The sequence below is a fragment of the Hakea prostrata genome, chromosome 6 (assembly GCF_041222555.1).
Source record: "Hakea prostrata isolate BN-2017 chromosome 6, UWA_Hpros_2, whole genome shotgun sequence".
NCBI lineage: Eukaryota > Viridiplantae > Streptophyta > Magnoliopsida > Proteales > Proteaceae > Hakea > Hakea prostrata.
The window spans coordinates 20,606,226-20,629,851 of NC_142605.1; the positions used below are offsets into that span (position 1 = coordinate 20,606,226).

The 23,626-nt window shown below is 38.5% G+C and overlaps 2 protein-coding genes and 1 long non-coding RNA gene across 4 annotated transcripts; all 3 read right to left on the reverse strand.

The window, feature by feature from the left end:
- Nucleotides 1-527: 527 nt before the first annotated feature.
- On the reverse strand, nucleotides 528-1,432 carry LOC149012526 (uncharacterized). The gene is made up of 3 exons (XR_016174022.1): nucleotides 1,334-1,432; nucleotides 1,202-1,234; nucleotides 528-1,095 (listed from the first exon to the last, which is right to left on the reverse strand). It is a non-coding gene; the product is annotated as an uncharacterized LOC149012526 (long non-coding RNA).
- A 30-nt stretch (nucleotides 1,433-1,462) lies between these two features.
- Nucleotides 1,463-4,212, reverse strand: LOC149012527 (toMV resistance protein Tm-2(2)-like). The gene is made up of 2 exons (XM_089157625.1): nucleotides 1,522-4,212; nucleotides 1,463-1,468 (listed from the first exon to the last, which is right to left on the reverse strand). Exons 1-2 carry the CDS (start codon nucleotides 4,210-4,212, stop codon nucleotides 1,463-1,465), a joined length of 2,697 nt encoding a protein of 898 aa, XP_089013751.1.
- A 7,046-nt stretch (nucleotides 4,213-11,258) lies between these two features.
- Nucleotides 11,259-23,056, reverse strand: LOC149012528 (Glycolipid transfer protein (GLTP) family protein). Of its 2 annotated transcripts, none has more exons than XM_089159732.1 (5): nucleotides 22,898-23,056; nucleotides 22,520-22,757; nucleotides 17,520-17,692; nucleotides 16,918-17,063; nucleotides 11,259-12,249 (listed from the first exon to the last, which is right to left on the reverse strand). In XM_089159732.1, exons 2-5 carry the CDS (start codon nucleotides 22,742-22,744, stop codon nucleotides 12,143-12,145), a joined length of 651 nt encoding a protein of 216 aa, XP_089015858.1. In that variant the 5' UTR covers nucleotides 22,745-22,757; nucleotides 22,898-23,056; the 3' UTR covers nucleotides 11,259-12,142. The 2 variants fall into 2 exon arrangements, with proteins under 2 accessions (XP_089015858.1, XP_089015856.1); XM_089159730.1 differs by having other exon boundaries at nucleotides 11,260-12,249; nucleotides 22,520-22,753; nucleotides 22,898-23,055.
- Nucleotides 23,057-23,626: the final 570 nt, after the last annotated feature.

Below are 23,626 nucleotides of genomic sequence, written 5' to 3' on the forward strand. Positions count from 1 at the left end.
TTGATTTGATCATGCAGATTAGGGAGCTAAGGGGTGGTTTTTTGATATGTAATTTTGATCATCATGTTCGGGAGATTAACGTTTGTGCGGACTTCCTGGTAGGTTTCCTTAATACCTCCCAAGAAATCCATCTAGCTGCAGATGCTCTTCCGTTAGCTCTTTTTGCTTTTGTTCGGGATGATGCTAATGATAAGAAATTATTCAGAATGTAATTTTCTTTCTTTTCTTTTCTCTTTATTTAATCAAAGCTCCCTTTCTCCAAAAAAATCATCAGATGGTCATCTTTTGTAGTTATCCGATGATGATGTTATCTTTGTAATTAGTTCAAAGTAAAATTCCATCCAGAACCAATTTGTAAGAACAAATTGTAATTACTTCAAAGTAGAATTCCATCCAAAATAAATTTGAACATGCTTATCAAACGCTCAAAATTGTTCAAAAAATATTTTTTAAGCATAGAAACACCAAAATATAGTTTTGCAGAAGACAATGCTTCAGGCATTGAAAAGTTGTCAAATGCATCCTAAGTAAATTGTATCAAAGAGTTAATAATACTTACAAATAAACGAGAAATTATACAAACAATGGTACGGCGAAGGCAAGCGATGATTAACATGTATGTAAGCAGCGGTGAGAGCTAGAGATTATTGATGCTCATAAATGGGGATTTTGCTTCAGTGTTGCGCAATTAATGTGCAGCATTGCAAATTGTGAGGATCAATTAAATCTCGACCATTCGTTTTGGTTTTTTTCACACTTTTTGAACTACACTGAAACCAAAAAAAAAAAAATAAATAAAAATAAAATAAAAGTGGTTGACATTCACCACTTTAGAAGCAAAATCCTCGCAAATGGTGGAATCAGTGTAGATTCCTTAAAAGGATGGACGGCTTAGATGATCAATCAACTCTCGGCATGCCAGTAGCTAAAACGATACCTTGGGAGCTCTTGCAATCTGGTTCCCCTAATCAAACTTTTGCTCTGTGTTTCTGTTTTGACTTGCTTTTTTTCCTCCAGATGCAGGGTAAGAACACTGCTAAACGAGGTCGATGCACCTGCTTTTGTATCGGCGGGTGCTCATAATTGCCAAGTGAACTAAAGCAAAGAAAACCAGTAAAACAACCATGTTAGCAATAATAGTTGTATTAAGAATGTATATAAATGAGGAGGCAATTGGAGCAGATTCTAGTCCTATACTTACCTTGCTCTCGGGGCTTCATGTGGCCTCAGATACCTAAGCAAGAAAAATCAATTAAGAGAATACAACATCAGTTACAGGATTTGGGAAGCAGAAAATGTAGAAAGAACTCTGTAGTCTGTAGTTAGTAGTTACCATGGGAGGTCTTCTTGTCTCCGATGAAGGACTCCTGTTGGGATCCTTTCTAACCTGGGCTCAGACTTGTTTATTGTTGTTATGATTGAGGGTATGTGTTTGATCTTATCCCAGTCCACCTTGTGTGGCTCAAGCCTGGAATTGAAGCTTGAAGGCATATTAATGTCAAGTACCTTGAGGGTGGTTACCCCCATCAATCCATCAGGGATCTTGTTCAACTTTGAGCATGAGTGGATGGTCAACCTTTCAAGTCTCTGCATCCCCCCTGTGATCTCCCACTCCAACATTTTACGCAGACCTACAAGTTCCAAGTCTTCAAGTCTTTGGAAACCCCCAGTGGAGCAAACCATTTTGTCACCCACATATGAATCATCTAATAATGTAAGACATCTCAAATGTGGTAGCCTCTCTAGCAACGGCATAGGATCTCGCAGCAATAGGGAATAAGCCAGAGTTAAGTTAGCCAAGTGTGGTGGGAACTCATGGATATCAGGCAATTTCTCTAACCTTCCCTTCAAAGACAACTTATGAAGATGCTGATAGCTTGACAGCACCAACCCTTGGAATGTTTGGCAACCCTTGTCCAAATACAGAGAATCCAGACACCCAGGCAATCCAATCAAATCCTCTTTGTTCATGTAATTACCATACAACTTCAGTTTCCTAAGACTCTTCAGGTTTTTCACGAGTTTCCACTCATCAAATTTCATATTGTATGTATTCAACTGAGAAAGGGTTTGGAGGGCACTTACAGAGATACCATCATCGGCAACATCATTTTCCTGCTCTGGAAATTCTTTAGTGAAATCATCGTCTTCTTGTTCTTGAATATCTGTCGTGACATCATCATTTTCCTGTTCTATAATTTCTGTAGAGACATTATCGGCTACATCATCATTTTCCTGTTGTACAGTCTTTGCAGAGACATCATTTGCCTTCTTTTCTTCCAGGTGAATTTCGGAATCAATTCCCACGTACAGATGTCTTAATCTTCTCAGCTTCCAGATAGTAGCTGGTACTTCAAGTATTGATCCGCGTCCATCCAAGGTCTGTAGATTGATGAGGTTGCATATACTGGATGGAAGACTTTGTTTGACAGCACCTCTTAAGCCTAGGAACTTCAATTTCACGAGTTCTCCAATTTCACGAGGAAGTTTTGATCCAAGTCCCGGGAGATCCAGAATTACCAAGAATTTAAAAGCTCTAGACAGATAACGCAAGTCCACCATATGTACACTTTGAAAGCTAATTAGAGTACGGATACGATTGTTGTTAGGATTGGGAGAGAATTTACAATGGAAGGCAAGTCTACGCGCTCTGGTTGGAATTTGAGCTGGGTTGGTTACCTTATCACAGACGTATAAGAAGTTACCTTCCTTAGCCTTTGAGATGCAGATATCTCGCAGAAGATCGTGAATGCGGCATGACTTGATCCTTCCATCAAACCTCCTAGTCACTGGTTGAATCAAGCTCCTTCCAGTTAGCTCATCCAAGCAATCTTCTGCAACATCTTCCAACGTTTCCTGACCACGAGGTTCAATGAATCCCTCTGCGACCCACAAATTGATCAATTTGTTTGTATGAATTTCATGGTCTTCTGGGAAGATACCGAAATAGAGGAAGCAAGACTTGAGATAGTCAGGTAGGTCATTGAAACTCAGGGCTAATATTTTCATACAACGATTGTCGTCTTGAGCAAGCTGCCAGTTCATGCTTTGCAGTATGGCCTTCCATGCCTGAACCCTTCTCTGTTTCCTTAACAAGAGACCTCCCATTACTACAAGCGCTAGAGGTAGCCCACCACATTTAGCTACTATATTTCTGCCCAGAGCTTCCAACTCCGGTGGATAATCAATTTCTTTACTGGGGAAGACCTTCCTTGAGAACAATTCCCAGCTCTCCTCTTCACTTAAGAAAGTTAGCTCATGAGCTGGTGTCCTCGGATCAGCATGGATGGCCACATCTCTGTTGCGAGTTGTGATGATTATTTTGCTCCCACTAACCCCATCTGGCAGAGCTCCCTGAAGCTCATCCCATGTTCTTGTTTTCCATATATCATCCAATACGATCAAGTACTTCTTCTTCATCAAGAACTTATGGAGTTCCTCTTCCAACTCTTCTCTATACATCTCCTTCAACTTCAGTTCTGGAAGCCCAGCTCCTTTGCCTATATGTTGTAGAAGGTCTTCCACTACATATTCTTGGGATATGCAGATCCAAGCAAGAAAGGTAAAATTATTTCTAACACGATTATAGAGCTTCTTAGCAAGAGTCGTTTTACCCATACCACCCATCCCAGTTATAGAAACCACGCACCTTCGTTCCTCCTGTCGCAACAGTCTTGCCTCCAATAGTTCCATGTCTTTCTTGAAACCTACAAAATCTGGTTCCTCAACTCGAGGAGAAGATCTCCTCCATTCATTCTGCCTTTGTTTCTCGTAATTGCTCCTTTCTCCTACCATGTCAATGTTGACAATGCCATAAGTTGACCTGCTCTGGGAGACCTCCTGGATTTTAAGCTTGATCTCTTGTATCTGTTTACCTACAGTATGGTAGGTTTTGGGCTTCTTGATTATGGAAACAAGATTCCTGCAGAGGTCACGCTTCCTGCTTGTGCCACCGCTGAGGTTGAAGGTGTCCACAACATCCTCAGCCATGCCAGCCAACTCTTGCACTTCTCTTATCCAATTCTTGATTCTTTCATCATCCTTTGCTTTGGCTTCTGCATCTTTTAAAAAGCATTGCATACGTTTAAGCTCTCTTTCAATCCATTCAACATCATCTTTAACTCCATACAGAAGAGATGCTTCATCCAAAAGCTGCTTACAGACAACACCATGAAGACTTTGAACCACTGCGCCTAGTGCAATTTCAGCCATAGCTAAAGCTGCAATTCAAGATCTCTGATAATAGGCCAGGGTTTAGTCGTGGATGTTCATATTTGGGAGATCAAAATGCTTGGTTCTTCGTGTGTTAGATCATAAATGGGTGCTTTAAATTATCAAAGCTGCAAATGTCAAGTAATGCTACTGTAAGAACTGCATGAAACTTGGGTTTCAACGTGTTCATGCTGCCCCAGCCATTGAAAGAAGGGTTATTATTCTAAGTGGGATGGAACGTTACTGTCTTTATTTATTTAATTTTTGTGTGTGGTATAATTGCTGTCTATTTTAATTGCTTGGTTATAAATAGATGCATTTATCTTACATAACTTCTTTAATGATTAAAAAAAAAAAAAAAATCAATATTCTAAAATTTGACCAGAATATCTTTGAATATTCTTAAACCATGTCGTTTTCCTTTTCAGATTGTAACCTTACTGCTCTTTTCTTATTTAATGTAGGTCTCTTTTTTCTCAAAAAACGAATATCTTAGGCACACACACCCCACACCCCCTTAAACCTATGCCAAATTGATAATAACTTCCCAAACGTTTCTTAAGTTTATTCACAGTTTAAATTCTGTCAAATCATGATTACATAATTTTATAATTCTTTAATTGCTAAGATGGGTGATTTCATTTATCAAAGCACAAATGTCAAGCAAATCAACTTAAAAAACTGCATGAAACTTGGCTGTCATCTGGGTTGCACTTGCATCCATGTTCATGCTGCTCCAGCCATTGTATTCTAAGTTGGATGCATGGGAAGTTGCTGTATCTATTTTAATTGCTTGGTTATAAACAGACGCATTTATCTTAAGTATCATTGAAAAAAAAAAAATCAATAAATGTAAGAATTCGATAGGAATATCTTATGAATTCCATTCGTAAATTGCTTGTCCATAAGTTGATGCATCCATTTGGAGTATCTAAATAAGAAATTAACAAACATGAAGTTTTAGGCATACCTTAAGATAACTGGTAAAAAGCACACCCACCCTTTAAAGTTATGTTAAATTGCTTATGATCATTTTTCTCAAAATGTCTCTTAAATTTGTATGTATTTTGTTAAGTCATGGATAAATAATTGTATAGTTAATTATTCTTAATCTATACTGATTATATACTGTTACCTTTAGTAAAATATAACCTCAGATTTCATCTTTTTTATTCTTCCATGAGTTCTCATTAAAATTTCACTTTTTTTCTTCCTGCATGAGTTCCCCTCTAAAGAATTAATGATTATAATGAAAAAAGAAGCAATTGCCCAATTTGCATAGTTATAGAGATGCTTGGTGTAGTTAAACAACTTAAGAAGATCTATTTACATTGTTAGCTCATGATAAGAATGATGGTTATGTAAACACGGTCAAGGGAGTTCATAGATGAAATTATTCGTATATAAAGAAGAGTGAATGTAGATATACAATAAAGTTAATGGTGAAAAGAGGGCTTTGGATGTAAGGGTTGTTCTTATTTTACTTGAGGGATTTCGAATCAGCTCCTCAGCTCCTCCCAATCGTCTCTGGAGATGAAAGAGAAAATAGGCAATCTCTCTTTTAGAGTTATCAACCTACGTAAAAAAATATTCTTATGATAAGTTCTATTCCTGGTCAGAAATATAGTGAATCATTTTACTAAAGTTTATGTGGATCCGTCACCTAAGCAGGTGTTTGGTTGCTGGATTCTATAGAATCTAGATTTGGTTTGCAATCTGGGTGCAACAAAATTTGGTTATCTAGAATCAGATTTGCAATAGAAGAACTGTTTGTCTAGTCTGAGCGTGACACTACCTAAAAAACTATTTGATTACACTGAATCCGAAACTTGAACCTATCTGAAAATTTGTTTGGTTAATGTAGATTGATTTGAGCTTCAAAAATCTAAAATAACTAAGATAACCCTGATTCTGGATTTAGCAGTATGATAGTGCAACTTTCACTAAATGCATAACTATGCATTAAAGTATAATTTTTTAATCCAGTACACTAAGTTATAAAATTTTATTTTATAAAATACATCAAAATATATTACTTCACAAAGAAAGTTTAAAAACACTACTCATGAACCGAACTGTGAGAAATTATGATTTGGAGAGGGTTGCAACCAAAGAAAAATATAAGGGGGGAAAATTAAACACTTAGAATCTTCTAATCCATAAAATTTAAAAGTGTGAAGCAATTTGGTGGTAAGTATGAGCTAGAACATTAGAAATACACCATCTAATTGGTTTAATAGGTGAAATAAGCATGTCCAATTGGAATATGGTGTGAAAAGGCTCACCGTGCCTTTTTATTTATTTAAGTTTCAAATAAATTCCTATAAATAATACATTTTTTTTTTCTTTGTGATAAAGCTCCATTCAAAAAGAAAATAAGAATAAAAAACAAACAAGAAAACCAAGAGAGTATGAATTTAAATCAAGTAGACAATTTAACCCATTATTTCCATCCACTCAAAATCATCTCACGATGTTTGAACAAAAAAAAAAAAAAAAAAAATCATCTCATGATGAGAAAAAGAGAGAAAACTTGTATTTCCATACTGACATCTCAAAATTTTATACTTAGAATGGAAGAATTTCTTGTTCCAACAGTAAGATGGTTCTACTAGCTGAATCCCAATATTACAGTACATGCTATAGTTTACATACAAAATTACATATAAACAATATAAACAGCATAAATCTAGCAAACCCAGCAATGTGATCTTGGCAAAGATCGAAAAACCATCATCTGCGGCCGCCCCTTAGCAGAAATATGAAACAAAGCTTAGTCATGCTGCATCTATATTTGAAATTATTGCTAACACAAGTTATTAGTTCTTCTAATACTCAATACTCGAGTTACGTGTGGATCAAATAGGAAATTCCATTGTTGATCTTACTGAGCTAGAGCCAATCAGCGTAACAATACAGTTCTCTGTTTTGCTTGTTAAGAGCATGGTGACGTTAGCAAGCAAAGCTTTGCAAGTCTACCTAATAAGCCTAAAATCCAAAACAGCCAGTATAAAGTGAGAACAAAAGAGAGAGAGATCTTTAACGAACAGATCACAGCTAAGGAAAACAGTTTCAAGTCGTAGACACACACAAACCTCTTGAAGACCAAACTCAACCAAGGCTTACCACAACTAAATGGCTCAGCTACAACATCACTCTTTTGCCATTCAATCAGTAGCAGTACTGGAATATGCAAATTACATCTTAACTCCTAACAGAAAATCAAATAATAAATGATGGAAGAAATTGACATCAGCAATAAATTTCAATCAATAGCAACTAGAAGCATACCATACTACAACAGGAATTTGATTAGGGAATTAACAACAACAGAAGCGACCGAGGCAAATCGATGGTCATTTAAGCAGTAGCAGTAGCGACTATAATTTTTATACAAATCAATCTTCTGTTGGACCTACAAATAAAGCAGAATTAGAAAACTTATCTTAATTCAAATGGCATGAACAAACTTTTTTCCTAAAAGTTTTGTTATGTACATCCATCTTGATAGATGAAAATTGATGGAGTTGAAACGTGCTGGTAATGACACTTTCTTTAAGGTATTTAAACGCCCCGAATAATGCACACGGATTTGAATGCGTTTTCACCCCAAGATCAGTCAACTTCTCCATCATAGACGGTGCACACCGTAATTGATGGACTAAGGGATCCGTAAAGCTGCATCTTCTGACGACCTATTTGCTCTCCTTAGCTTGAAAAAGAAATTCCCTTCCACTGTTACTAACAGACTTAAAGGAGATGAAGTTTATCACTTGTTGTATAGTATTGATTTAACCTGCTTAAGACAAATCTTTCTATTGATCAAACTGAGAGACAAATCATGTTGCTCCATTAGCAGCACTACAATGTTAGAACAAAACAGTCTTTCTTATCATTCTTTTTTAACGTTTTCATCCTTTCCAATTCCTAAAACAAAAGTTAAGGGATTTGAAAACAAGGTACCAAAGTATTTCATGGAGAAAAAAAAAAAATCTAAATGCATAGTTCTTGTAATAATCCAAAAACATCGTTCTTATTTTCAGAGGATTTAAAAAGATTGATTGGAAAATTCAGTTGCTGGAATCAAATTTGGTTAACATGGATTTGGGCTTCAAAGATCTAAAATAACTAGTTTTACTGGGTTACGAAATTTTGGTATGAATGCAAAAAAGAACCCTTGAATAAGGAGGAAATCAAGAAAGAAATGGAAGAAGGAATTTGCCAACAGGACCTCCTCTCTCCTGTCTTTTTCCTATAACCTCGAATTGTTTCACAAACTTAGCTGCATTAAACAACTAATTACCAAATAAAATGAAAGAAAATAGATAATAAACCATCAGTTATCATGCTTTAAAGTAAAAGTTGATTTAAGTGAATATTCTAAATCTGTACAATTATCATGCTGCATTCTTTCAAAGATCAAGATTGATAAATTATTAAAGCATCCCTCCTTAAATCCAATGCATTTTCTTCTTGCTTCAAATCTTGCCTAGTTTTCCAATATCTCAAATTGTTAATATAATTTGTCTTTTCGTATTGTGTTATAGGTTCTGCTCATGTTAGTATAAAATTCTACCAAAACTATGAAACTTAATAACCTATTCTACTTTCTATAATGTAAGTACACATTTTGCACAAATAAAAAAAAAAAATGAAACTAGAAATTATAGAGGTTTATAACAAGAAATCAAGTATGAAAACTCTTCACAGTGTTCACATTATAATAATATGAGCCACCCATGTGAAAAACATGAAAACTAGAATTTTCATTTTCATCTTCATCACATGCATGAGGCCAATACCCCCGATTTTAGAAAAATGAAGCATACAAAGCCACACTGTAATCATCACGTGATACAGAAGTTGTCCGGCAAGGAGTAATTACTAATGACTGGTTATTGCAATTATTCTTGTTTGAGAATAAAAAAGCATTATGTGGCTGGGCACATATTATCTACTAGCCCTATGTCCACCCACCAGAGCAAGTGGACTAGAGGTGCAAGTTTGGCCCTGACAGTCCTGATTTGTCTTAAGTTTGTCTTGAGCCCACATAGGACTTGAGCTCAAGTTTTTGGTCCTAAAGGCGGGTTAGGACCAAAATATTTTGTCCTGACTAAAGTCAAGGGCGGGCTTGGGATTACTCTTTGGTCCGTCGGGCCTGTCCCGACCTGTCCCTGATTTTTTCCCCTGATCCTAGCCCTGCTTTTGTCTATGATATTTGAACTCAATGAATTAAGAACAATGACAAAGATAGGATCAGTCAGGGCCAGGGCCAAATATAAGGTCATGACAAACAGGATCAAGTATTGGGCAAATTAAGGATACGACCAATCAGGCTAAGGCCAGTTAGGGCTAGGACTAGGGCCAATTAGGGCCAAAGATAGGACCAATCAGAGCCGGAATAGGGTTAGCTTGGCCCTATAGGGGTTAGGATCGGGGACATGGACTTAGATTAGAATATATAGGGTTGAGCTTGAAATATAAAAATCCGACCCAGCCTGGCCTTGTTGCTGCCTTAAATGGACTCACCATCATCGTACATATTTTTGGTCAGGAAGGATGAAAATTCTTGAGGTCATGACATCACTCGATATTCTAAAACCGGCTATCCTGTTGGTTCTAATCAATGGTGATGGGAGTAAGATTCGCATCAAATTCTTAAATTTTATTTTTTTTTTTTGAGTTGAATACTGAACCAATCTAGGTTGATTCGGTTCAAATTTGATAAAATACATTCAGTTCAAATGAAACCATAGCTTTGAACCCTGAGTTTAATTCTCACCTTAAGAATTAATTTAAACACAAATATAAACAATTAAATTAGTTAACACCTTAATGGGCATGAATAAAAAATAAAAATAAAAAACCAACATAAATATTTTTATAAAAAAAAAAAAAGATCAATAAAAATCAATATACTTTATGACCACTATAAATAGTTGAAGGGAATCCCCATTCCCCAGTTTCAAACCTGATCTTCCTTCCCTTTTTAAATTGACTAGAAATCGTGTCTTTTACGTAGTCTCCTTTGTCTGTGTCCTTCTCTTTGAGTCCCGCTTATTGTCTCCATCCCTACTCTATCCCAAATAATGCAAGTTCTGTAGTCACTCAAATTACGTCTATGCTCGAATGAAAAAGTGAGATTGATATTGTGGCATCCACCTCCTCTGGTAACCTAGATTCCTTAAAAACAGGGCTAATGTTTGTGCTAGTAGTTCTCAGGGCTCATACTTGCAAATGTGCAACTTGAAATTTCTAACATTGCTTAGCAGAGGACAAGGTCGCCACTATGGCATCCCCTCTTTGATTATCCAAAAAACAGAAATTCCTTTGTAAACATGGATGGTCATTCTTTTCAGGATAGCTCAAAATGGAAACCCACTAAAATGATCCAAGATTGAATCTTGCCTGAAACAATGCAAGACGCCCAACGTTTGCCCTAGAAGTCCCTAAACAGCCTCTACACGTGCATGTGCGCTCTTGGATGGTATACTATCTTTTACAAACACCATAACAGGTTTAGGATTACGTTTTAGTAAATTTCACCGTTAGACCATCTTGAAATCCAGTCTTTAAACTCATCACCTCTATTGATCAACACCACTAGTCTATAATAAATATTGCTTGAAGCATGCAATGCATCACTGTTGAATTGGATTTGAACGCCCTTAACCTAGCTAGTAAGCTCAACTCCCTGCTACTCAGTCTCTGAGATGGAAATATTGTAGTAGAGGTGGCGGACAAGGGTGGCGTGCGAGGTGAGAGGATTGAAAGAAGCCAAGTCATCCGCTGCCATGCTTCTCTCTTCTCTCGTACATTATTCCAGTCCACTAGCACCGGGAAGACATCAATCGGAATCTTGGGCCCAAGGCTAGCTGCATCTTCATCAACAATGCTCTGCCGTTGCTTAGGACTTTTTTATATTTTATTTTCAAGAGAGATATATCTACACCTCGAAAGAATTCTATGTAATTAATTTCTCCCTGCTTCCTCTCTTTCTCCCTCTTTATTGAATTATTGAAGCCTTTCTAGCATTTCCGTTTGCATTTGCTGCTCTGTTTTGATTATGGAAGTTCGCCAAGAATACCATTAGCGGCAATTATTTCAATGCCTTGCCGGCCACCCATATACCTAAAGACCTCTACACAAAGTTGGCCGGAAAATACTTGCCGCTCATCGGATGCAAACGCCGCAGTAGGCTTGTCCATTCCAGTTAGCTGTTTCTTGATTTCACGACTTCCCACATTTATTTGATTGTTTCTTTCCATTTTTCTAATCCTTTCTAAATTGTTATTCACAGCACTAGGAATTCATGCACGTTTTAAAATTGTTGTTCAGAATTGCCCTTCCATTTTCACACTGCTACTACCTCATTGATGGTTTTCTTCTTATTTGTAGGTAGAAATGATCGTGTTCAGCCAAACAGAATAGTTTGTGTTAGATAATTTTGTGTTTAATTAGCTAAAGCATAGTAATCAAATCCTTAGTTTGTGTCCATAGAACAACATCAAAACAATTAGCTAAAGCATAATAATCAAATCCTTAGTTTGTATCCATAGAACAATATCAAAACAAGTTGCCAACTATTATTTATATATGGAGTACTCAATACTGAAATATTCATTAGGGCCGACCAGGCTTTTGGCATCACAGGCCTCTATTACGACAGTGCCTCACATAAAAAATAAAGCTTCTACTAACCCCCAAACCAGGGTTGGTAGTACATTAAAGAATCAAGCTTCCAAGGATGCCCAAATCAGGAATAGAGTTACATTACCAAAGAAGACAAAATCCAAGGTACAAATTATGGGCTGGACGCAGAGTTGAATTTGCATTAAAAAATCCTGCAGACTTGCACCTAATTGCACTTTCAAATTTGCAAAAGGTGCTACTGCTACAGTATGAGATAAACCAACCACAACAGATCAGGTCACCAGTCCAAGCTGATATTCTTCGAAATGTAAAGCTTATCAATGTATTGTATCACTGGAAGGGAGGCATCAATATACCTTCTCATTTTCTTCTCTACTGAGTGGTCTGCAGCAACAGGGAAGATATCTAAGGTTATTGACAGGCACCCAAAGAGATATAAATGGTAAAAGGTTCAAAGAGAGATGAACACCATCCAAGCAAAATAACATAGTGAAGCATGAATTAATTATTTGGAAAACTAAAACTCCAAAACTGAAATCATCAAAGTACAGTGACCACGTATGAGCTGAAGTAAAACCAGATCTGATCAACACCGATTTGATCAATATTCAATCTTGACATTATGTGCATTAGGAACTTCAGTGTTGTTCTACTGGGTCTAACTCTAACCTGGGTTATTCCACTCAAGTGCTGGGGATGTTAGATCCAAACTTAGTTCATGGCAAAAAAGAATACACATGAAAGATATGATTACCCATAATTTTGCCTTTCTGATTACACAATTGAATCCATTTGGATCTCAAGTCCAAATTCCCCCCCCCCCCCACAAGGTCTATAAATGATATTGGAGAAAACTATGGATGCCTTGTGTAGAGAATATTAATGCAGTGGCAAAAAATGGCCTATGCCCTACAACGGGTATTTGATTCTGACTGACAGCATTTACAATATGATGAAGCCAAGATTCTTAATTTCACCCTATGGGGTACAGGCTTTAAATTGATTGGGTTTTAATTGTATTCGGATGAAGTATAAAAAGCTCAAAGGGTTTTTCTTTTTGGCGGTGGGGGTGGAGGTTTTGTTGAACTAGTATTTTAATAACTTGATAGTATTGGTACTTGGTAGTGGGCCATAATAATTTAGTAATGAGTTGTTTACTTTGAAGAGATATAAATGCATCTTATATTGGAATTTCCTTTTCTTTTTTTTTTTTTTTTTTTTTTTGGGGGGGGGGGGGGTGTTGAATAAATAATTCGTTACCAAAAGGAAAGAAGGGGAGGGGAGAGAACTGTAGGAAGCAAAAAGCAAAGCCTATAGAAGTCAACAAGGCCCTAAGAAAAAGCAACACACATGCTCACTGAAGGCTGAGAACAAAAGGTCAAGCCAAGCCTAAGACTCGAAACTATTTTTTCCTTTTTTTTCCCCCTCCCTCGAAGATGGGAGCTCAGCTAAGAAATTGTTGGCAAGGGAGTAGTGTCCTACGGTAGAGCGAATACTTCTCCTATGATCCCAAAGTGGCCGAGTAGGGGTCTCAGTGTTAGAAGAACACCTAGGCTCTCTCAACCATCGAAATGGAGTCGTAATTAGGCTCCAAAGGGGGGGGGGGAAGGGACAAGCCCAGATTAGAGGAGGGGGGGGGGGTGGAGGAACAAGGGCTGGGCCAAAATTGAGAGGGTTAAGAGGAAGAAAGGGTTAGGCTCAAGGTGGGCAAAGGAGAAGAGGTGATGCAAGCCAGGTCTGGGTTAGATCTTCCAGGACCCTCTTTAATAAGAACCAGCAAATAATAGGCCATCCAAGGATTAGGATATGGTCCTATGGGTTAACAAGGAGATGTTTTGAGATCCTAGGAGCCTATGGGTATCCTAGGGGAGGGTTTGGGTATGCTATCAGATAGTTAAAAATCACTAGTTAACTTATGGTGATATTTGATTAAACTAGGGTTTGTAGGAAAAGGGATGGGATACTCTAGGGTTGATGAAAAAAGGGAGAGAATATCCTAGAGTCCTATGGATGATCTTGGGTTAACAAATTATACCCAACAAGAGGGAGGAATTGAAGTAGGAGTTACCAAACTGCTAGTGGCAGGTTTAAGATGTTAAGAAAATCAAGGAAGAACTTGAGGATTTAATAGAGGATCCAAATTCAGATGGAATGGGGATGAGAAAAGGGTAAGGAAGGCCCATGGTTAGGTTGGAAAGGGGATTGGAAATCGAATTGGATCTTGAAGTTCTTCAAGATTCTTGATCCTTTCATCTTTCTTCACTTCTTCTTTTTCCTTTTGTTTCTTTCTTTTCTATTTTCTTTTCGGGAAAAGGGGGTGGGGTGGTATCACAAGAAAGAGGGGAAGGGGGGTTGGCAGGTTTAAGATGTTAAGAATATCAAGGAAGGAAGAACTTGAGGATTTAATAGAGGATCCAAATTCAGATGGAATGGGGATGGGAAAAAGGTCAGGAAGGCCCATGGTTAGGTTGGAAAGGGGATTGGAAATTGAATTGGATCTTGAAGTTCTTCAAGATCCTTGATCCTTTCTTCTTTTTCTTTCTTTCTTCTTTGTTCACTTCTTCTTTTTCCTTTCGTTTCTTTCTTTATTTTCTATTTTCTTTTCGGGAAAGGGGGGTGGAGTGGTATCACAAGAAAGAGGGGAAGGGGGGCTGGCTTCCGTCGAAAGAAAAAAGTGGGGGTCTTTTCTTGGAATTCTGATATTCTCCTTTCTTGAAAATTCTGCTCCCTCTTTCTTGAACTTTTAGTTCAAGATTCAAAAAGGAAGTGAATAGCAGAAATTATGCAATTGGTTCTTAGCTGCCGCAGGCTAAAGCGGCTAAAGGAAAGGAAAGAAGAGGGACAGATACGGGGGGAGGTCTTAGGTGTGTCGCAGCCTCGCAGGTTGGGGAGGGGTTCGGAATGCGTACTTACTTGATAGGAAAGAAGGTGGCTGCTGCTTTCGTTGAATGTCTTGATGATGATGAAGATGCTTGCTGAAGTTCTCTAAGAATTACTCTTCAGCCCAGGCCGCAAGGGTTCCCTCCCCCATGCTAAGCCTCTGATTTATTCAATAAATCCAACTTAACTTTATAGCGATATTACATGGACACTTGCACTCAGCTTGGACTCTAATTAATTAAGAAACCTGGACTCTTAACTAATTAATTAGACTTGAACTCTAGACTAGACTAGGACTCTTATCACAACTCACCAAATAACAATCCAAATAAAAAAAAATAAAAAATGAGGTAGATCCATGACCCTTGGATTGAGGGGATTCAAAATAATTATCCAGAAGTAATCTTTTTAAATCAGATTCCAACTTGAACTCTAGACTAGGCTAGGACTCTTATCACAACTCACCAAATAACAATCCAAATAAAAAAAATAGTGATTCCAAGCAAGACCTCTATGGAGCCCTAAAAGGGCTGAAAATGATCAAAATACCAGTGAGGTATTCAGCCAGCTTCAAAGTGGGCCTTTTGGGTTTGGTTTTCAGGCCAAACCCTGATTACATCAAGATGGGGAAGAAGGATAGGGGGCTAATAGAAGAGAAGAGGAGGGCAGCATGACCAGGCCCAGCAGAAGGCCTGGGGGAAGGGGGAGATGGGATTGGCCCAAAGGAAGTGGGTAAGGAGAGAGGGTTAGGCCCAGCCTAAGCATGGGCCAGGCCAAGCCAAGTAGCGGTGGAATTAGGAGTAAGGTTGGGATTAGAGGGATAAGGTAGACAGGGGGTGGGCCACCAAACTAAGAAAAAGAGGGATAAGCGAGGGTGTGGACCACGGTTTAACCACGTCTGAAGAAAAAGAGGGCATGGGCAAGGGAAATAAGGAAGAAATGGGGGGAAAGTCTTGGGTTGTAGAGGGCATTAACATAGGAGGGGGAGGGAAGGAGGTGGGGGGAAGGCAGGCTGGACATGACAAAGGAGAAGAGAGGCCCAAGGAGGTCAACAGGAAAGCCGGAATGAGGCCGTAAGAGGCTACCAGGGGAGTAGAGTTTGCAAAGGAAAGCGAAATAGGTAGGATAGAAGAACAGGTTGAAAGAGACCGCATGATCAGCCTACTCGCACAGATGGTAAGGCAGAACCAAAAATAGAGAGGGGGATATCCTGAAGCAATGGAATTGGTGGAAGGGGGAAAGTCAAAATCAAAGAAGACGGAGACAATCAATAGCAGGTGTTACCAAGGGTTCTCCAGGAGGGAGAAGGATTCCATCGGTCCAGGGGTTGGCGGAGAGAGTTCTCAACCTGATGATAGGTTAGGTTCACACTTCCAATAGGCGATGTCTCGTGGGGATCAAAGAGGCTTGGATCAGTATGTTTATCAGCACGAACAAGTTGCAAAGTTGGCAATGGGGAGGTCTTTAATTTATCATAGCAGACCCCCTGAGTAAATGCAAAGCCTCCTCCTCCCTTTTGAATAATTAGCTTCTAATTAAATATGCTATTTTCTACTCAATTATACATATTTTAGATCCATTAAGTTCTCCAAGTTTAGAATTACAGAAGGCAATCTGGGAATCAAAAGGCTTTAAACTAAATAGAATGAAGAAGGAATATCTAGTGTGTAACTTTGGTTGTGATCAGATGGATGTTGAGGTGGAAAAGCTTGATGATAGGAGATTCCACAAAGCAATTATTTGAGGTACCTTGGCTTAATAATAAATAAGGTGAAAAGATGATGTTTGCCAATAATTAAAATCAAGGCCTATTCCTTGGCTCAAGTATATTTTAGGTCCATTAAGTTGGCCATTTACATGGGAAACCCATCCAAAAAGCTATTGTAGGCCATTTTGTTCTCCAATTTGAACTATTTCCTGGTAATTTTTACTCAACTAATATTTCCTCAATCATTCTTCCCTACGATAGGAATGTAAGATAAATTCAGGAATTCGAGTTGCAGCTAGTGAGTGAGCCAAGAGATATTGTAAGTCATAATATCCAGATTGATGCTGGCCCAACATTATACAACATTCAATCTAAATACTCATGGAAATGGTTTGAAAGGTTGCCCTTCCAAAACTGAAATATATAAGCAAACCAAAATATTGGATCAGGGATCAAAAGATCACCTGTTTCGTTTAGCTGTTCTATAAGTCGTTGCCTTGTTGGAAGTGCATACATTCCAGCAAAAACTGCTGTCCTGACAGCCCATCTGTGGTATGGGGCACAGACTCGTGAATATGCTGTTGTAGCTGCTTCTCTCAAAGAATAATCACTGGAAGAGGTAAAGAAAGTTAGCATACGCACTACCAATTTCTAGATAAAATGAAATAATTAACTCTAGCAACAACCATGTGCAAGAACCCATGCTGACATTGCAATTAATAATTCAATTGATATCCGAACTAGGGGGGGGGGGGGGGGCAAGGAAAACAGAGTTGATAAATTCAATTACTGCTAATTTCCTTTGTCTGTATCCAACTTTGGACATGTTAACCTCTTTTTCATAGAAATGCAGATTACACCCCATGGGAAAAGAAAGAACACATACAATTTGTACAATACACTGCATTCTGAATTTCACTTGTGAAATGCAACAATTCAACTGAATCTGTAACTTATCTCAATTTTCATCACACAAGTGATCAACTACTCGTGAAGGTTGAACAATTAACATCAAAATACATGCATAATGAAGGAAGTTAATTCATGGAAAATAGATAAGACATACTCGGATGTAAGGAATTGTTGGAACAAAGCTCTGATGAGGTCAAGACCCTGTCTAACTCTACGCAGATTACGTGAACGGCTCCCCGGTGTTCTGACTGAGTTATTTTCTACATCATGATCAAGAATGCTTTTTAAAGTACCATATGACGCAGTTGCTTCTACTAGATCATGCACCTGAATGAATCAGAAACTGCATTAGATTCAGAGAAGAAATTTGGACTTAAACATACATTAGGAAGCTCAAATTTAAAATAAGGAGGAAGTTAAAAGATTATCAGCATTCTGTATAAATGTTGAAACATTGAAACACTGGAGATTTTTACTATACCTCAGCAATAAATTATATCAATCTTTTGATAAGCCAGGCATACTTGATTTCCATAATGAAAAGCATATCTCATTGCTCAAAATTTACTCCCCTAAATACTCTTAAACCTCAAACATGAAAAATACAAGATTCCTGAGAAAAATGTAGCAGTACTTAGGCATTAGAACACAAACTGGTGAGGGAGAGGTACATGACCTTCTCCAACTATAGGATTTCTCTAAAAACCAGGTTTGCTTTTGAAATTCAAGTACGGAATTACATACTCTCGCATCCTTATTGTTCAGGATGACGAGCCAATAGTGGATAACCTTTTCTCAGAGCAAGGGGTACCTTTGCCCATTGCTGAACTAACCAAAACTCACTACAGCAACAGCACAGAAAGACTGAATTCACCTTCACACACAATTCAAAAGTCAATTCTAGGGAAGATTCTTAACCCCCCCCCCCCCAAAAGAAAAGAAGAAAAAAAAGATCTAGGGAAGATGCCTCCTTTGACTGGACAGTTAAGCCCTTGGGTCTGAAAAAATGCAGGAAATGGTAGGTAGCCTAAGTTGAGCCCGTAGCTGTTTCTCCCTCCTTCAATCGAGATACTCTTTGGGAAGGAGCACCTTGACCCTTTGTTTATGAGATTCAGATAAACATCTTTTGAATAAATGCTTTCAGTTTCTGACTGATTGACTTGTTGAACTCTTAATTCTACCATAAAAAAGACAAAAACAAGAATTTGAATTTTTTTCTCCAGAATGTGGCGACTTCCCTTTACTCCTGCTGTAAATGCATAGCCAGCCTTGTGCTGGAAAAGGGACTAAAGTACCGCCAATGCTATGGTTCTGAATGAGTCAATATCACAAGGAGAATACTTCAAGTAGGAAGTGGAATTCAAAAAAAGGATTCAGAAGGTTGTTTTAGATGTAAACACCAATAGCTGATCCATGCTGTGCTCTCTGGAGCTGCTCTTTTTGCACTCAATCCTTTGATGATGGCAGATTGCCAGTTGGGATGACAGAAGCAGGTTGACAATCAGGCTTTGTTCAATATCAAAGATATGATTGCTTATTTTGTACTGCAGATTTAGCCTCAACCATTTTGCACTACACATGTGTAGAGGTACTGAATTCAAATGTTTGAACCTGAAACCCATACAAGAATAAGAATTCTAACTTCGTATTGCAATTACAGAGACTGCTTTGCTGGTATCTTTGGCTGGCAAGTAAATATTAGGACCTCCAAAACATACAGTTTGGAGCAGAAACATGTTGAAATATCTTAGCATTACAACTCACTCTGATTTTCTCGTGTCAAAAGACCATGATCATTCACACATAACTACCAATCCCAGATAGAGTTGTCAACTGCAATCCTCAGTTATGTACTTTCCTGCTTCCGAAAGTATTTTGTCCTGTAATCTCGTCTTTACTTAAACACCAGTATTTTACTGTACACAACCATACAATGCTTCGACAGGGACCCGGTTGCCTGTTCCATTTTACAAGTATTAGACATACTATAAAATCTGGATGCTATTTTTAATATTGGTTCAGCTATGAATGATGCAAGCCTGAAGACCTACATCTGCAAGAGGAAGCCCAAACAGGGCCCTATAGCTTGCCACCCAGCAGTGTAGTAGAATAGTAATGGTATGGCTCCCATACTTAGCATGTTCTCAGTTTTTTGCCTAGTTTGATTGGAGCTGCAGCTGGTCTAATGATTCACCTTGGTTCATTTTAATGTAATCGGTCCAATTAAAGTTATGAGGATGAGGAGTCTTTTCATCGTGTTTAGTTAGTTTCAAAGCCTATTTGGTGGCCTCCAAATCAACTATTTAGAGGTATATTTTGTGTAGCGCCCAAGCTCAAACTCAGGTGGAATCCCAATGTAAGGCTGTTTAGCCCTTTATATATATACACCCCCAAAGGTAATTAATAAAACAACAACAAAACGGGATGGATACACAACTAGAATTTTAAAAAGAAAAAAAATTATCAGCTTTTCTGTTCTCTTAGATTTCTGACCTACAGTTTTAAGACCAGATTTGTTGCTTGGTGGTCAAAGTCCAAGAGGCCTGGGAACCTTGGTGGTTAAAATTGAAGATAATTTTGTAGGTTCTTGGTGGCTCAAGTTCAAGATTCTCGCTGTGGCTGAGGATTCAGCCTAGATCTCTATTATTCCACCTCCTCCGCAGAAGAATAGGTCCTAGAGAAGGTTAGTTGAAGACCCAGCTTTTCCCACCCCCATCTTTCCCTCTTTCCTTTATCTTAATCCCTAAACCCCAACATCAAGCTCCCCAACTCCTAGACACCAAGAAACAATAAATCTCCCAACCAGCAATCAAAATTAGACCAAACTATTCACCCAAAAAAAAAAAAAAAATCAGACCACACTCCATATACACCATGCCCCAACACCTCGACCTCCAATCCAAATACCGAGCCAATTCCCCTCGTCCTAATCCTAGAACCAGCAGGTTCTAGAATTTTGAGGATTTTGAATTCCTAATTTCAAGAACCCTAACTAGTAACTGCTAATCTACCCATCCATATTCAAACTTACTTTAAGGACATATCCTATACCTAACTTGATCCAAATTACAGCCCCATTCAATCTCTAGAATCCTAATTATCCATCTTAAGGATTTCATCCCATATCACCCCATATCAACTTCTCAAGAAAACAAAGGCATTTGTCTCTTATTACTTGTTATCCCATGAGGATTCATTTTTGTCTATAAAACTTAATGCCATAATATCACTGTTTCAATGACTGGTGGAAAAGAGAGTAACACAAACAAAAGTACAGCCAAACCATGGGAAACTCTCCCTTTTCTTACTCATCATCACTCTCTCATTCTCTCACATACATAACTTTTCTAGTTCACTAGCTGTCATAACTCATAATTTCACTTCTTCTTTTGGTGTGAAGAATAATCATACTAACCAAGAAACAACAGCTTTGAGCTTCTATGACAGACAGCCAAAGCTTAAATAAGAAACTCATGAGCCCTCAAAGTTCATGCCTACAACACCTTTTTTTCCCACCTTTCCTTATGACACAAGTTTCTTGAATTAGGGAGGAATGTGCCCCCACTGAAATCCTAAGCAACCGCTAGTTTCAAAAGAAATAGAGTCTCAAATCTCCTTAAATGTTCTGGACTTTCCAACCCATTTTTGGAGGTTCCTCTTCCACAGATGTGATAAACAGTAGCTGCAAAAGGCACCTTTCCCACCTTGTCCTTAGAGGAATGTCCTGCAAAGTCCTGATCAATTCACTTCCATCTTCAGTGAAAGGTCTTAAAAGAAAACCCATCATCAAAACATCTCCACTGCACACCTTCGCAGATTCAGCCTGCTATTTGGCATTTAAAAATGAGATGATCTAGACCCTCAGCTCCATTCCATCAGAGAGTGTATCTAGGATTTACATGGAAACATCTTGTCTTGAACAGATCAGTAGCAGGGAGACCATTCCAAAACACTCTCCATAGCACAAATGAGTGTTCCAGAATGTGTCCTTTAAACCACACTACCTTCCACCCATTAATATTATTTGCACAAATTCCCAAGCTTTTCTGAAAGATCCTGGAACCCCCCCCCCCCCAAAAAAAAAAAAAACCTGTCATAATCCTCCCACACCGGGTCTGAACCAGGCCTGCCATATCTCCCCCCGTTCCTCAGAAATTGGTTCTCTTCTAACACATCCTCGTCTATCTAGGATATCTACCACTAGAGCCATTCTATACATTCCTGAGATGAATCCAAGTATCATCTCCATCCTCCCTTGGCAACACACCTGTTGAATGCCAACTATTCAGCCAAAATCTAGTGGAAACCCCATTGCCAATCTTCATTATCATTTCCTTTTCAACAATGGGTCTAAGTTTGAAATTTTATCCAGCCTCTTTCCTTGTCTAACATGGACTATTTCCTCATAGATGTATGACATGTGTCCCAACATCACATCAAATGGTTGGAATCTATTTATAAGTCACATCAAACAGTTGGTGATTAAATTTAAAACAAAAATTATGTGACTTTTAAATGGACCTCAACATTTTGATGTTATGTTGGGACACGTCACACATCTACAAGTAAATGGATGGTACATTTTCTTGTCAGAAATAAACAACATGATATTCGTCTAAGTTTTAACATTTTCTCCCAAGGCCAACAAGAATCAGCAGTGTACCCAACAGTCAAAACTATACTCTCAATAAATGCTGATCTGACAAACTGATCCATTTTCAACGTGTATCATTATAAACTATGTGAAAGTCTTTATAGATCAAGGCTTCTATATTTTCGGAAGGGAGAGGCTCGCGTATGATGCAGATCTGAGTAACTAGCAGCATACACGAATCACAGGGGTAGACACATGCCGGGAACCCTTGGTGGCGCGCTCAGCCTTTCCCTTGATTGGTCCAACTGAATATTAGAATAAACGCAACTGTTTACAAACAATGAAATGCTTTCGGAGGGTCGTCATCTGTAATCGATTCAATGCTAGTAGAAATTGGAATGCTCAAGTATATCAGCAACTGGGTTTTACTTTTCCTATCTAAACAACAACAAAGATGAAGAAAAAAGAGCAGAAGAACCAAACAAACAAGAACCCCGCAGATTCGTAACGGAGAAAGGAAAAAGAAGTGAACGAATTCAAAACTAAAGCGAAAACCTAACCTTGGCGACATACTCCAACTCGGCAAATTTGAAAGCGATGCCCAGACATCCAAAGAGAACAGAGACAAGGGAACACGCACTGCAGAAAGGAACTAAGCGAAGATCCTCGGAGCTTGTGGAGACCATCTCGGCGAGCTCCTCAAATGCATCTGCTATCTCCGATAAGGGCGTTCTAGCGTCACCGAAAGACTCCTCCTCAACCATGACTCTTCTGGGGATGTTCATGTCGGTCTCCTTCCTCCATCAATCAATCAGATAAACAGTCAATCTCGATTATTTAATGTACAGAATAATTGATCCAGCAAAGAGATTCTAGAAAGAATTCGAATAAAGATGGGAATCAAATTCGCTATCTATCTTTATTACTACTTCTCTTACTTTCTATCGATCTAGTTTTCTTCTATCTTCTCTTGGATTAGGGCTTGGAAGAGGCGGTGAGGAACGAAAGGCCATGGATCAACCGAGTCGCTATAGTTGCGCTCTGCCGGACCAGAGCAGCCTTCAATTTCGTGTTCCAAGTTCCAACACTGCTAATTCCCCGCCAAATACGGTTACTTGTTTTCCGCCGCCCGGGTTGGTGTGCACGTTTGTCTAATACGTGGTGCGACACGTAAAAGCCACGTCGTTTAGGATCTGGAGCGGGTATCAACCGTTACACATGATCCATCACGGCTCCGATTTAATCTTTTTTTTTTTGGTAACCAACTTTCATTAAGGCTGAGCAGAAGCTGAGGTTGAAGAATTCAACCAAGGAGTGGAAAGAGGCCATACTGTGGAGCCAGCAATCGATAGGGCCTTCCTTGCTAAGACATGAGCAATTACATTGCTATTCCTAGAGATTAGTTCAAAATTACATTCAAGAAAAGAAGACTGACATTTCTTAATATCCATAACAATCAATTGGAACAATTGACAAAGGAATTCTACCGGATGGATTGATTAGCGCTGCACAGGAGGTATTTTATGAATGGTTCATCAGAGGAGACGTGAAGGGAATGTGGAGAGAAATTCCAGGGAAATATCTACATTTCCAATTTCACCATATATATAGAAAAAGCACATTTGTATCAAAAAAAAATTGCAGGGAAATAATGAATGAAATCGAGG

What these genes read in the sequence shown, in the direction of transcription:
- LOC149012527 (XM_089157625.1), bottom strand. Translation starts at nt 4,212, where the DNA reads ATGGCTGAAATTGCACTAGGCGCAGTGGTTCAAAGTCTTCATGGTGTT.
- LOC149012528 (XM_089159732.1), bottom strand. Translation starts at nt 22,744, where the DNA reads ATGAACATCCCCAGAAGAGTCATGGTTGAGGAGGAGTCTTTCGGTGAC. An exon ending in AGTTGGAGTATGTCGCCAAG is followed by an intron (nt 17,693 to 22,519) that starts GTTAGGTTTTCG and finishes TGATTCATTCAG; the next exon opens with GTGCATGATCTAGTAGAAGC. An exon ending in CAACAATTCCTTACATCCGA is followed by an intron (nt 17,064 to 17,519) that starts GTATGTCTTATC and finishes TACCTCTTCCAG; the next exon opens with TGATTATTCTTTGAGAGAAG.